This window comes from Strongylocentrotus purpuratus, unplaced genomic scaffold (assembly GCF_000002235.5).
Source record: "Strongylocentrotus purpuratus isolate Spur 01 unplaced genomic scaffold, Spur_5.0 spur5_scaffold_20, whole genome shotgun sequence".
NCBI lineage: Eukaryota > Metazoa > Echinodermata > Echinoidea > Camarodonta > Strongylocentrotidae > Strongylocentrotus > Strongylocentrotus purpuratus.
Window position 1 is genome coordinate 28,280,674 of NW_022145606.1, and position 14,151 is coordinate 28,294,824.

The window sequence follows — 14,151 nt, forward strand, 5'->3', positions numbered from 1 at the left end:
TTCACTTGTCGGTGATTTATCCTTTAACGGCCGTGGACCCGGTTGTGGAAGGCTAAATGCCTCTGAAGTGAACTTTCAGTGGTCCGTTTCTGGTGCTCAGTTTGAAGAGGGCGTCCTAAATACGAATAAACGAGGACTCCGGTTTCCACCAAGATCTTTACCCGGTATGTAATCAACTTAAGCTGATCCAAATCTCATTTATTGTTTGTTGGATGAACAAGAAAAGAATCGTGATTAATGTAGACTCACTCCATCTCAGAATTATTGTTATGATTTGTGTTTGTGTGTGTGTCTGTTGGTCATCAGGTACACACTTTGATCACTGGGACCTTGACCGTAAAATATGGAGCGGATGACCCTAAGACCTCGTCGAAGACGGCAGCATTTATAACGGCCTACACATTTTTTTGTCTTCACATTGTAGCGCCCTCTAATTTACCAGAATATATTCATGTTCTACTAGACAACTAGGACACAAATAGATAACTACCACCTTGACCGTGACCTATGGAGATGATAACCCCACGACCTCGCCCAAGGCGGCAATATTTATTACGGCATTCAATTTTTGTTTCATATTGCAGCGCCCTGAAATGTCACGAGAATACATTTATGTTTTACCTGACAAATAGGAAACGCAGAGATCACCGCGACCTTGACTGTGACCTATGAAACTGATAACCCCACGACCTCGCCCAAGAAGGCAACGATTTTAGGACTTATAAAACTCTTTTTCAGAATTAAATTTCACCAGAATACATTTATGTTTTACTAGACAACCAGGACACACAGAGATCACTGCAACCTTGACTGTGACCTATGAAGCAGATAACCCCCTGACCTCGTCCAAAAAGGCGATATTAACTTTGACCTACACAACTCTTTTTCCAAATCAAATTTTACCAGATTGAATTTATCTTCTACTTGACATCCAGGTAACACGGAGATCACTGCGACCTTGACTGTGACCTAAGAAGCTGATAACCCCACGACCTCGCCAAAGAAGGCAATATTAGATACGACCTACATTGTTTTTTCTTTAGAATTAAATTACACCAGATTGATTTTATGTTTTACTTGACACACAGGAGACACGGAGATCACTGCGACCTTGACGCTGACCTATATGGCTAATACTCAAGTGACCTTGACCCGTACAGTGACCTTCACCACGGCCTTTGAACCCCTCGTGGCACGTATCAAAGGTGGTGAACGCATAACCACTGGAGAGGCTTCCAGTCCCTTCGACCTAGATTGCTCGCTGTCCAGAGATCCAAACTATAATGGCGATGAACCTGATGAGGGACTTATGTTTCGATGGGGCTGTTGGCAGGTAGGTCATGTGATCATTTTCAGCCAATAGCACGCTTTCTTGTTCTTTCTTGTTCAGTGACTTGCATAGGTATGGTCTCGCCTTTGAGAGACGCTGCTGGCACGATGATCATGATATTAAATTATATTATAGATTCAATCAGAACTCGATGCCATATTGCAATGGCTTAAAAAGCGAAAACCTTCCGGAGAAATGAACAAATCACCGTCTTAAATACCACCGTAAGCATCACATAATGCTAAACACGAGCAGCCAATATAGCATCGACTTTAATTTATTTATGATGAAAGTAGCAGTAGGTTTTATCTGGTATATAAAGTAATATGATTTTAATGACATAACTTATTGTTACTTCCTTGATTCTTTAAGGAGACTGATAAAACCGGATGCAACCCTACGTACCCATCAACGGAAGCTGTTTTGACTGTTGACCCTTCCGCGTTGACAGCTGGGAAGGCCTATTCTTTCTCTTGCTACGTCACAAAGGCCGAGTTTGACGGTGAAGTACATAGCAGTGTGACGGTCGATGTTACGGAAAACAATCCACCTCTGGTAAAGTTTTACATGTATAATGATATACCATATAGTCATATATATTAACTATTTGCTGAATAGCATAGTAATTGAGACGAATACATTTTTTTACCTATAATATTACGAAATAATTTTAAACATACATTTTCGATTATAAATATGAAGCTCAGAATCAAATAGTTATGCAGGTCGCTCAGACGAATTAATTTAGAAGAAAATCTAATGGGGATACAAATACATCCCATGTAGATTACTTTACGTATCTCTTTCCAAATCTGAATAACATTTTTTTTTTTTTTTGGGGGGGGGGGATATCCTTTAAATATGGATATATTCTGTATCTTGCATTGTTTACTGCAATATGTCCAACTACAATATTTATACATCTCTAACAATTTATTTCTAACTAGATGTATACATCATAATGTTTTCGTTTGAATGATGTTATACCTTGATTTAACTGTTATCCGATACTTTTCAGGGGGGGATAGGGAGTCCTTATTTGACGACTCAATTTTTAAAGAACAGTTATGTTCAAAGAATGACCTCTCCTTTGTCATCGCGTCTTCAGAGATATTCGAAGGTGAAAAGGGACATGCATTATAAACCTTTCGGCTGTTTGTGTTGCCTCTCTGCACGAGAGTTCGTTTACCACATGTGCAGTTTCGCCCAAAACAAAAATAGTGAGAATAGTATTGATGCTGATAAGGATTATCTTGGTATTAATTATATCATCATTATTATTGCCATCGTCATCACCATCATTATCATAGTAGTAGTAGTAGTAGTAGTAGAAGCATTAAGATAGTTGAACCATAAGCCTTAAAATCACCATAATAATACTTTCCACTCATTTTATTTGTTACTATCTTCCTCTCCCCCTTCATGTTTTTCCTACTTTACAAAATTGCTTCACTTGCACTGACAGATTTCGCTGGCCCTGCTCCAATCGAAGGACGGATCTTACAGACCGAGGAGAGACATAGAGATACGGGCCAACGTCAGGGGTGATGACATCAGCGAAATGAGTTGGGAGGACGTAGGTGGCGGTCTTGATGGATTGGGGGAAGACGAATTCACGGAGTTCAAAGACGTAACACAGACGGATGCAGAGACAACATTAACTACTTCCGAGGTCACACGTTCATCTAAGCCATATACTGTCAGGTTCGGACAGTACTACTCTCTTCTGAAAATTAACAACGGTATGTAAAATGAAGCCTAATGCTGAATGATTAACCTTTCGGTTGCTTTCTCTGCCATTTTACACGGTCGCTCCATGGACACACGTGCATTGTCGCACAAAATGGCGGGCACCGAATGAGGAAAAGGTTGCTTTCTTGAAACACAAATGGTTAGCAAATTATTAATTTCCAGTCTTGGTTAGCTCCAAAACAACCGCTTAAAACAAGTATAAAAAATCGGAGCACAAACACAACATAAAACATATTGTATGTTTTTCATTCTCTCTCTTTCTCTCTGGGTTTCTGCCATATCTTCTCTTTCTCTATGTTCATGGTGCTATTCACCCTATCTGATTAGGATGGTTATAATGACATTATTTTCCTTCTTCATTTACTTACTCTTTTTTTTCTTCTTATTCTTCCTTTTCGTTTGCCTTCTACAGCAACCCTCGAAGCCGGTTCTCAGTATAGTGTACAGTTTAGCGCCCTCAACGGGGAAGATACGGGTTCTTCAACAATTGACTTCCAGGTTCTTGGAAAGGTAACTGGTTGCCAGTTTGAGTTTGGTGGAGACGACACGTACGTGGACACTGCTTCCGACGTAAGTCTAACCTATGTTCATAAAACTATTTGTCCATAAAGATAAAGGTGTGTTCTGGTAATGCGATTGCATTGTGAAAGAAAAGGTGTGGAATAGATCAGGAAAGGTTGATCATTTAGCATGTAAGTATTGGTGTGCACTGCAAGGTTATGGAGTCATCAAAATCTTAATAAATTTGGCCCAGTCTTAAAAGTAACAAACACTGTACACAGAAAGATATATGGGACTACACAAATGGTGTCGGGGCTACGTACCTTGATTTTCCTTATCTATCATTGCTCATTACTCAGCCAATATACATTTTCTTCATGAATTGTTTGGCACATGACATTTATTTGTAATCTTGAACATTCAGCGTAAGTTTCGTTTGATTCTGTGAGAATTCATTTTTTTTTTTACCAGAACTCAAGTTTATCTTTAATATTTGACACTTACGTCGGATATGATTTTAGATTGTCATAATTGCTCTCTTTAATACTGACTTCGACACAGTCTTTTACACTGACCTGGCCAATGGTTCAACACTGCCTCAGACCCTAAACTCATTTATAGACATAAAACTAATTTAACTTATTTTAGAAATCATTTCATACCGTCTTTAACTCTCTCTTTGACACTGTCTTTCATACCTTTATTAGCACTCTCTTTAATACTGTCTTTGATATTTATGTATTTCTTTTTTCAGGTTTTAATTAAAATAGAGTGAATCAGAAACAACTGCTTTCCAATTGCGCCCTCTATTGTATTTGACAGTGTCTTTGACGCTATCTGTTGCACAATCTTTGGCACTGCTGTTTATACCATCATTGATTTTCTCTTTAACACTGTCTTTCAAACTATCTTTTACACTATATTTGACACCGTATTTGGCACTTACTTTGAACCTGCCTTTCATACCATCAGGCCTAACAAAAAAGATGTTGTATTGCCCTTTCGGTGCCAAGACATGTGTCGGTCGGTCGGAAATCCTTTTTTTTCTTCCTTTTTTTTTCTCTCCCTCTTTTGGCTGATATTTCTCAGTGTTTACAAAAAAGAAATAATTAAAAAGCCAACCGTAGATTTAAAAACTTGTGGGTCTGTCAAAAAGGGCAATACAACATCTTTGTTAAACGCCTCATGGAATTTATCGTCACTAATGTCTTTGATACTGTCTTTGCACTGTATTTGATAACGTCTTTGCCTCTCTTTCTTTTGCAATGTATTTAACACCATCTTTGACAAACTCTTTAACACTATATGACACTGTCCGTGGCACTGTCTTTTACACAATCTGTCACACTGAATTTAACAAATTCTGTGACACAATATGTGACACTTTCTTTGATCATTGCTCTGTCTCAGATACTTGCTCTGTCTCAGATACCGTCTATTTGAAACTTCTGCTATCTTTGAACCTTTGTTTGTTTCGAATCCAGATGAAATAAACTGTTCTTGACACTGTATTGACAACGTCTTTGTCCTTCACTCTTTTGCCGTTAAAACTATACTTGACAGTGTCTTTGAAACTGTCCGTCTTACGATCATTGACACTGACTTTAACACGTTTTTGACAACATCTGGGCCTCGTTTCATAACACTTTCCATTGATGGTAACTTTTACATCAATGGCAACTACCATGATAACAGGGCTCAACAGCCAATCAAAATCAAGGTTTCCACGGTAGTTACCATTGATGGCAAAGTTACCATCAATGGTAAGTTTTTTTGCAACGTGGCCCTGTCTTGCTTTGATACTGGCTCTGTCCCTGATATTCTATTTGAAACTACCCCTCCTATATTATCTGTTGAAACTGTTTTTATCAAATCCAGGTGATGTACACTGTCCAGTCATGTTCTGCAGATGAGGACAAGGTCCTTACTTACCAGGCCTTTGCTCAGGTATCCCTAGAGGACGGGCAGAACTCTCTGCGTCTCCTCGGTCAGACCTCGGAGATGCCAGAGCTCCAGGTTGACCACGACGTCTATGATAAGGTCAAGAGCAAGATAGAAGCCGGTGACACAGTGCCTTTCAAAGTCGGTGTTAGGGTAAGCACTAATATTCACGACTCTTCCCCTATTAAGTTAAATAAAGAAATCCATCGACAATATTCAAGTTTTCTGAGTTATTGGACAAATAATGGCAGAATGAAAGCATTATTTGGCGGATAAACGATGTATTAAAGCCCCACTGTCCTGCTTGTAGCTACTTGCGCCAGCTATATAGCAAACAATGCATAATCGGTGACCATTGGTCCTCTTTTTCTTTTGTTAATTGAGAGCTTATTTGATGAGATAACCACCTGTCAGTGACCTTGCAGGGAGGTATAATCCCTTCTGGCTGAAATAGTGCGGTATGGCTTTAATTTAAAATATTGAACCCATCGACAATATTTGAGTTATTGGAAAAATAATGGCAGAATTAAAGCAATAATTATGTGGCGGATAAACGAATAAATAGAATAAGCCACTTAGTAGGTCCAAAGCTCTATTCCTAGTGCTAGTTTACATTGTTTCTGGAAACTTTGCATTCATTGGATGAGTTTAGTCGTACCCGGCTACTTAGAGGCACGTTCAGGTATGACGAGTCAAGACCGTTTAAATTGTGTTCCTCTTCTCTAATGACAACGCAAAAGGTAATACGGTTCACATGTATGTATCTTAAACATAACGCAAAATACGCGTAGGACTTTTGTTGCGCGTAGTTGTGGTATACGTTTTTTTCCCTTTTTTTTTCCTTGCCTGTTTACCAAGTCAAATAATGGTCACCTAATGGTTATAATATTTCAAATGAAACCTATTTATCTGTGTTTTTTTGTATCTACTCCTCGACCTGCATAGGTATGCTACCAGCTGACCAAAGTATGTGCGGATTTCACGAAAGATGTGACGTATGCCCACCAACCCCTAACGGCGGAAGACATCGATGACAAGAAGGAGGAAATTAACGATTTGAAGAACGAAGGTACTTATTACTTGTGAATCGCCGTTTAGTCTACACCTAGTTCGCCTACTACCCAATTAGTTTATTTCAATGTGATCTTTTGCGCTCTTAGTCTGTTTTCAAGTCGATCCAATTTGATGATTTCAAATGATTTCAAATTATCTTAAATCTCATGCAAAACATAATACAATGAATAATTATATTACAAAACATATGCAATGAAACGACAAATATAATGGAAAAAGCACGAGCAAAGAGGAACTAACTGGAAGCAGAGCTTGTTGAAGTGTTAGTTCCAGTTCATCTAATGCTCATTTTGTCTACTATCCATTTGATCAAAACATCATTTATAACCATAAATACTAATAATCATCACATGATATAGAGTACCGAAGCTGTGACGTCATAAAAGTCTATTTTTAGAATTTCTCAATTTTTTCTTCATATTCCGAAAGAACATAAAAAATAATGTCCAAATGTCAAAAACCAATTGAATATGTTAAGTATTGGTTGAGATATGACCATCTGAATAAATATACTCCCCATAGGAACTCAGTGGTTAGGAGCCAGAGCATATAACACTGAGTTCCCATAGGACATATATTCATTCAGATGGTCATATCTCAACCAATACTTAACATATTCAATTAGTTTTCGACATTTGGACATTATTTTTTATGTTCTTTCGGAATAAGAAGAAAAAAATGAGAAATTCTAAAAATAGATTTTTGATGACGTCACACTTCACCACTCTATTGGACCTTATGGATGTAAGTCAAAAAAGGCATCAAACCAACTTAGAATTAGACTAACTGGTTAATAATCCAAATAAAAACAAACACCAAATGATTATTAGACCATGCGGATAGTATTAGTATAGTATTAGTCTTAATGTTATTTATTCGGCACTTTCAAGAAATATAACAATTAAACGATATAAACATGGTAAATACAAAATTGGGATGACAAAAACTGTGCACATACAAATTTTTGTAGCAATATTCTGAGTGCAAAAGATGGCGGCCAGGGAAGAAGAGAGCAAACCTAATTACTGTAAACCGTAAAGGTCCCTCCGCCCAATGAACTGATGCACTCAGAAGACTGGTAAAAAATACCATAAGGACAAATAAGAGAGTAACAAATCAAGGATAAACAATAAGAATATGATATATATATAAGGATAGTACACAGGCGTGATGTAAACCAAATGGGAAAAGACTTATTGGGTAAAAGGCGAACTGGTTGTAGACGAAACAGCAATAAACTTGTCTGAATACCCTTGACCATTTCAATACATGCATTCCACATGTTGTAGTTTTGTTCAATAACTGTTGATTTAGAGCCCGAGAAATATAGTAGATAGATAACTAGAAAATGCAATAATCTCTGTCCACATGTATTATTTGTGGAGAAATCGAATTGATTCTGAACTATAACGTACTATCATCCACATTTTTATTTTTCGTAGGACGACCGGTGGAAGGACTTAAAACAGCGAACAGCGCGCAGAAGGCTAGCGCCGACTTGTCTACTGAAGCCGCACGGAAGAGACGAGCAGCAATAGTAATATTTTGTTTTAATTCTTTATTAATTTTTACTCAGTCAATAATGAATTAAAGAAAAGAGCGGTCAGGGGAAAGACTTATCTTATAATATTATTACTGATAAAGATGATGTTGCTGATGATAACTATGATGACGATGATGATAATATGATTATAATGACAACAGTAGTAGTAGTAATAATGATAATAATAATGAGAATAACAGAAATTTAATGATCATTGTAGTAAAAATGTTGATAATAATACATGTACTAATCTTTAGAACACCGTCAAGGATATGTACGTTTTTTTTTAAGTGCTCTTCGGAAATATGTTAATCGTGGTCATTATATTCAGGCTCTATTATTGTTTTCAATGTTGTTTCTCCTTCATCATTATATTATGTTTTATTTATTAATGTGTTTATATATCAATATATTTACTTTCTTATTTAGTTATTTATTCATTTATTTACTTTTTGTTGATTTTTGTATCTATTCAATCATCTATAAATATATATATATATATACATTTCGTCAGCTCCCAGCAAGAACGGATAACTCGTACGGCTTCCTTTATCTATTAAGAACAAAAACTTTCTCAGCATTATAATTGTAATCATTCTCATTATCACTGCTATTATTATTTTCATTATTATTATTATTTCAGAGCTTTGACCAGACCTTACTGGAATTGCAAAAGGAACTACTGATCCTTGCTGCTGGGGACCAGAGCAATTATGACGGCTACCCTGGCGATGTTCTATCAATGGTGGATGCGGCCATGGACGTACCTATCCCCGCATACCAACGGGAAGAGATAAGTACGTGTTTAAAAATCCGACAGAAAATAAGAAAGGTTGTTATTTTATATTTGGCATGATGGGGTAGGAGTGTTTTGCTTTAAATATTTAATGGCTGCCACAACAATTTTATCGTGGCGCCTAGAAATATAGATTTAGACCTGTTGAAATTTTACTTCTTCGTCATATTGTTCTACTTCTTCTTTTTCTTCTTCTGCTTCTAATTTTTTGTGTTTTCTTCTCATTTTCATTATTTTCATTAAAAATATTATCATTGTGATTATTAGTGGTACTACTACTATTTTATTCATTTGTAATATTTTGTCTGGGTAGCCCATTGAACAATAAGTAGTGGTCCTCCATGTGGTCCTGAATAATTATGAACATATTTCCATAACGTTTATACAGAACAGTTAAAATAAAATTCCATAGTACGTGTAGAAAGATATAACACAGCAAACACCGAATACTCGTTTGCAAAGTAATCATATTAAACCTGGTTCAACTGTAATGCCAATAGGAAAATATTGATTAAGTCGCTATTGTGTGCATAAATCATAAATCAGAATACGTACGTAAATGATTAAATGATTAAACGACCAACTGAACAAATTAAATTGATTTAATCTCCATCTTAATTTTCTCTTTAGGGGGTATACTGGACGCACAAAGGAATGTGCTTCAATCAGCGAAGGATCTTGACGACCGCTTACCGCAGGAGACCATTGATGGGGTTCGCCAGCAGCTGGAGGATGCCAAAATAGCATTCCCGGACAGCGTGTTCTTCACGGAGAACAGGTAAACATCGCAGTCGGGTTTAATGAAAATGGTGTCCATACTCAAGTTAATTGATTTATTTGTAATACGTCAATACTGGTGATCACACTAACGGTTATGGTGAACATGATTTGATTAGGATGGTTATTGTGGTGACGATGGTGATGAAATATAATGATGATGATATCAATGGAGATAATAGGAGGGGGATGATGAACATAGTTATGATGTTATTGGTGAAAATGCAACTACTACTACTAGATGTACTACTACTACTACTACCACTACTACTACTACTACTACTACTACTACTACCACTATTAGCCTACTACTACTACTTACTACTACTACTACTACTACCACCACCACTATTAGACTGCTACTACTACTACTACTACTACTACAACTATTAGCATGCTACTATTTATACTACTACTACTACTACTACTACTATTACTACTACTACTACTACTACTACTACTACTACTACCACTAATATAATGCTGCTACTGAGGTTATGAAAGTTAACGTTTTGTTCACTTTTCTATCGTATGTGGATTCTTTATTTTTAAATTGTTTTATCAGAGAAATTCTTGGACTGCTTTCAAAGTGCATGGGCAAGAACCTGGCAACCGGTGAAAGAATTTCATCATACGGTGATGACATTTTGATTACTATCGAGGCCACACTCAATATCGATCCCATAATGATACCTAAGGGCGATGGCTCTATCACCTTCAAAGGTGGGGATGACGTCAGAAATAGGTGAGTTTATCTTGTTAAAAAAAATCTAGTTATGTTAGTTCGTTCGCGTGTTTGTTCTCTGGCTTCATTTTCAGTTCGTCATATATTATGTAGTGCATATCTCTCGTTTTGTTATCAAATTAATTTTTTATATCATTTCTTTAGTGAATAGTTCCTTGCTTATGATTACACAATATCACTTAATATTCTTCTTCTTCTTCTTCCCCTCCTTCTTTTTCTTCTTCTTCATCATCATTTTCTTCTTCTTCTCCCACTCTCTGAATATATCGTATGTGTTTATGTCTGTTAAGCGGGGAAAAGCAGGAACACTTTTTCACCCAAAGTTCCGTACATGTCACACTAAGTATCATGCAATTGTTCTATGACCCTTCTGTTGCCATAGATACGACACCTCGTGGGAGGGATGCGGATGCGAGGAGTGCGTAGGAGTTCTGGTTGAATTCTTCATCTACCGCGGCCAAGACTACGTGGCCGGTGAGTCACATGACAGTGACGTCATCGGGATGCAGTTCGTCAATCCTTGCACAGGTGAGAAAATACTAATGGAAATAATAATGATCGTAATAAATGCTTTAACCCTCCTCCCTCACTTAAAGGTACAATGTGATATTTGCAGGCTAAACAAATGAAAACGTTAAACTTAAATGGCATTTAAAATATAATACTAATTTAGAACTTCCTTTTAAACGAAAAAAATGTTGGAAAATAACGACCGTTAGTTGTCGAATCAACTTTAAGGATTGCAGTCGTTTAATGTAATATAATTTTGGACCGAAAGGTCGTATGTTTTGTGTTGCGCAAAGATCGAGTTTAATTTTGGTCATTACAAGAAGTCGGCTATTGATGTAGGCAAATACTCATGTACCATTTACTGCTAACTGTATGTATGTTTTTATAAAAGAAAACAAAAAGTCGCTCATTAGTTCCTAACAAAGAATTGCATAATTTTGAATACTAGGACCCTGCTTACGTTTAAATTTCACACATAGGACGTACGTGAAATATTCATAATTCCTGCAAAGTTCTGAAGAATTTGATGCTGGCTGCAAAAGGAATACAGCACCTTTAAGCAAGGATAATCTCGTATAAATGGACTTCCCCATGTTAAAAAATAATTTTCGTACATCGGGGGTCAATTGCGCCATGGGTTCTTTACAACTTGGTCTTTTCATTCTCTTGCACAGGCGACCCGATGGAAGTGCGCGATCTTTACGACCCCGCAACCATATCAATCCCCTTCTCATCCCCCTGGCCGTCCACGACCCGCCCCGTCTGCTCGTATTACAATGACACCAACATGGAATGGAGCCAAGACGGTGTGCAGACAGTCGTCGATGGGATGGATGTCCGTTGCGAAACCAATCATACCACAGAATACGTGATCGATTTTGTCATCGAGGATGGCGCTGTAGCGGAACCCACACCAACCACCTCCACTAGAGGTGAATTTGATAGTTTGAATTGTTTATTTTGAGAGTAGTAAACAAAATGGCGATCATCATTTATGATTATGTTGATAATGATGAACGTGATTATGACGATGATGTTAATAATAGCAGTAATTATACTAAAAGTAATAATGATATTAACAATAACATTAATACTACTACCAATAAAAACAATACTTACCATAACCATGTTCATCATGATCGTCATCATCCTTGTATTGGCAATATAATTATATAATATAGTAATGTTCAGAATATAACAAATAATAAGGTTAATACGAAGAATGAAGAATATTAAGAAGAAGATAATAATAATAAGAATAAAAGAAGAATGAAAATAAAATGATAAAGAAAAAGAAGACGAAGAATGGTAGAAAAACAAACTCTAAATATAAGAAAAACAGAAAGATGGCAATTATGATGTGTTAGTAATTTTTTGGGGGACTAGCAAACAGCTCGAGATTGCATGTGTTCTTTACCTATATCTCTCCCCCTCCCTCAAGTAAAACGAGATTTTGATACTATTTTTGGTGCCTTTAATATTATTCGGCCGGATATGAGCACAACGTAAAGTTATCTATATTCATATAAATCTGCTATTACAAATCATTATATCATGTGAATTATGACTAATCATTCCGAAATTTGTTCTGATCCTCAGGAGATGACATGACCACTCTCGAAGACGACGACGACGATGATGACGACGACCAAATCCCTGGACTGACTGCTCTGCTGGGCATGGGTATAGGCGTGATTGTCGGCATCGTTGTCGGAGCCATTGTCGTTCTCGCCATCATCGTCATCCTTATCGTAGTCGTCCTCAAGAACGTGAACAAGCCCAAGATGATGGTCTCACCCGTCGTCAAGGCATAAATTCTCATCAATTCTTCTTTCTTTTGTTCTTACTATATTCCGTATTTCCTTACTTTGCTCCCTACAAATGTATTCACATTTCTTTCGTATATGTTGACGATTCGAAAGTGCTAAGTTTACAACTAAAGTAGCCCCCCCCCTTAATACGTTTACAGGCACACAACTCATGTTAGTCCCTGAGCGTAACAATTATGCAGCCCATAATAGTGAGACTATGCTGACGTCATAATCTAAAGGCTCTAACTGAACTGTTTGACAGACAGAGACTGCCAGATATAGGCTCTGAACAAGGCTTCATGAGTTGTGTGAAAAAATGTCCGATATGATTCTTTGCTTTCAGACAACCCGGCCCCCTCCCACTTTCTTAATGTTGTCCTTTTCCCTGCATCTTTCATTTTATATATAATCGTTGGTGTGCCCTTTTCCTTCACCCTCTTACTTCATTTATATCATTACTCAATTACTTTATATTTGTAATTTTTTTTTTTTTTGTATGTTTGTTTGTTTTTCAACCGTTACCATTGGTTAATTGTATGAATGTTATCATAAGATTTAATATTACTAAAGCTGTTTTCGGAGAATCGTTTTTGTTATTTAAAGCTTGTGAACAAATTGCATACAATGAAATCTTGAAGTAAAACCTCTATGGTACTTTGTAGTGATATTTGCTCTGATTAATGTGAAGGTTACTTTGGAAAAGAAGTTCATGGTAAAGCAGCTTTAGAACGAAGGGCTTAAGAGGGGAAGTAAGAGTATGGCGGCACTGAGTACAACTTTATAAGCGTGAAGATAACACCGATTTAACCAAATGTACATTATCCACTGTTCTTTTGGGTGATTGAGAGAGGAAGGAAGAGAACAAAATGAGAAAGATGTAAATATTTATATTTTTGCACAGAGAGGGATATGGTAGTTATATATTGTACACAACAGAAGAAAGAAAGACGAGTTTGCTAGAAATTATATGTATCAAACCAATTTATTATGGTTCGAATTATGTTTTCATGCAAAACATTGTTTTAATGTCATCACTTTATCAATCACCTTGAAAATGACATCTTTACCGATGTTTTTTGTATATAAATATCATCGTTTCGTTTGTTTGATGTGTAAAATGCAGTGCATTTACTATTTTCTATTCTTAAAAAGAATTGTAATAACTTATGTTTGAAATATATATTTTGGCATGTATATACTTCATGAGCAGTTGTATTTTACAAATATGTATGACGTCATCACTATTTGAGACACCTTGAATTATTAATAATTTCATGTCTTTCTTTCCCAAAAATGCATTTTAATTTTTTATAATGAATTGCATTAGTTTGGGTTATGATAGGTTAGTATCTGTATTTGTATTGTAAAGTG

The 14,151-nt window shown here is 36.6% G+C and overlaps 1 protein-coding gene across 1 annotated transcript; it reads left to right on the plus strand.

The window, feature by feature from the left end:
- Nucleotides 1-1,101: 1,101 nt before the first annotated feature.
- Nucleotides 1,102-13,921, plus strand: LOC115927349. Its single transcript, XM_030993130.1, has 13 exons — nt 1,102-1,333; nt 1,703-1,885; nt 2,796-3,072; nt 3,495-3,652; nt 5,462-5,677; nt 6,470-6,593; nt 8,041-8,135; nt 8,785-8,938; nt 9,568-9,715; nt 10,280-10,459; nt 10,842-10,987; nt 11,644-11,901; nt 12,569-13,921. The coding sequence occupies exons 1-13, from the start codon at nt 1,127-1,129 to the stop codon at nt 12,781-12,783; spliced, it is 2,361 nt and encodes a 786-aa protein (XP_030848990.1). The 5' UTR covers nt 1,102-1,126; the 3' UTR covers nt 12,784-13,921.
- The last annotated feature ends 230 nt before the right edge of the window (nt 13,922-14,151 follow it).

Excerpts from the sequence above, each read along its gene's own strand:
- LOC115927349 (XM_030993130.1), top strand. The coding sequence starts at position 1,127 with ATGGCTAATACTCAAGTGACCTTGACCCGTACAGTGACCTTCACCACG. Across the intron at positions 1,886-2,795 it reads CGGAAAACAATCCACCTCTG|ATTTCGCTGGCCCTGCTCCA; the intron begins GTAAAGTTTTAC and ends TTGCACTGACAG. Across the intron at positions 6,594-8,040 it reads TAACGATTTGAAGAACGAAG|GACGACCGGTGGAAGGACTT; the intron begins GTACTTATTACT and ends TATTTTTCGTAG.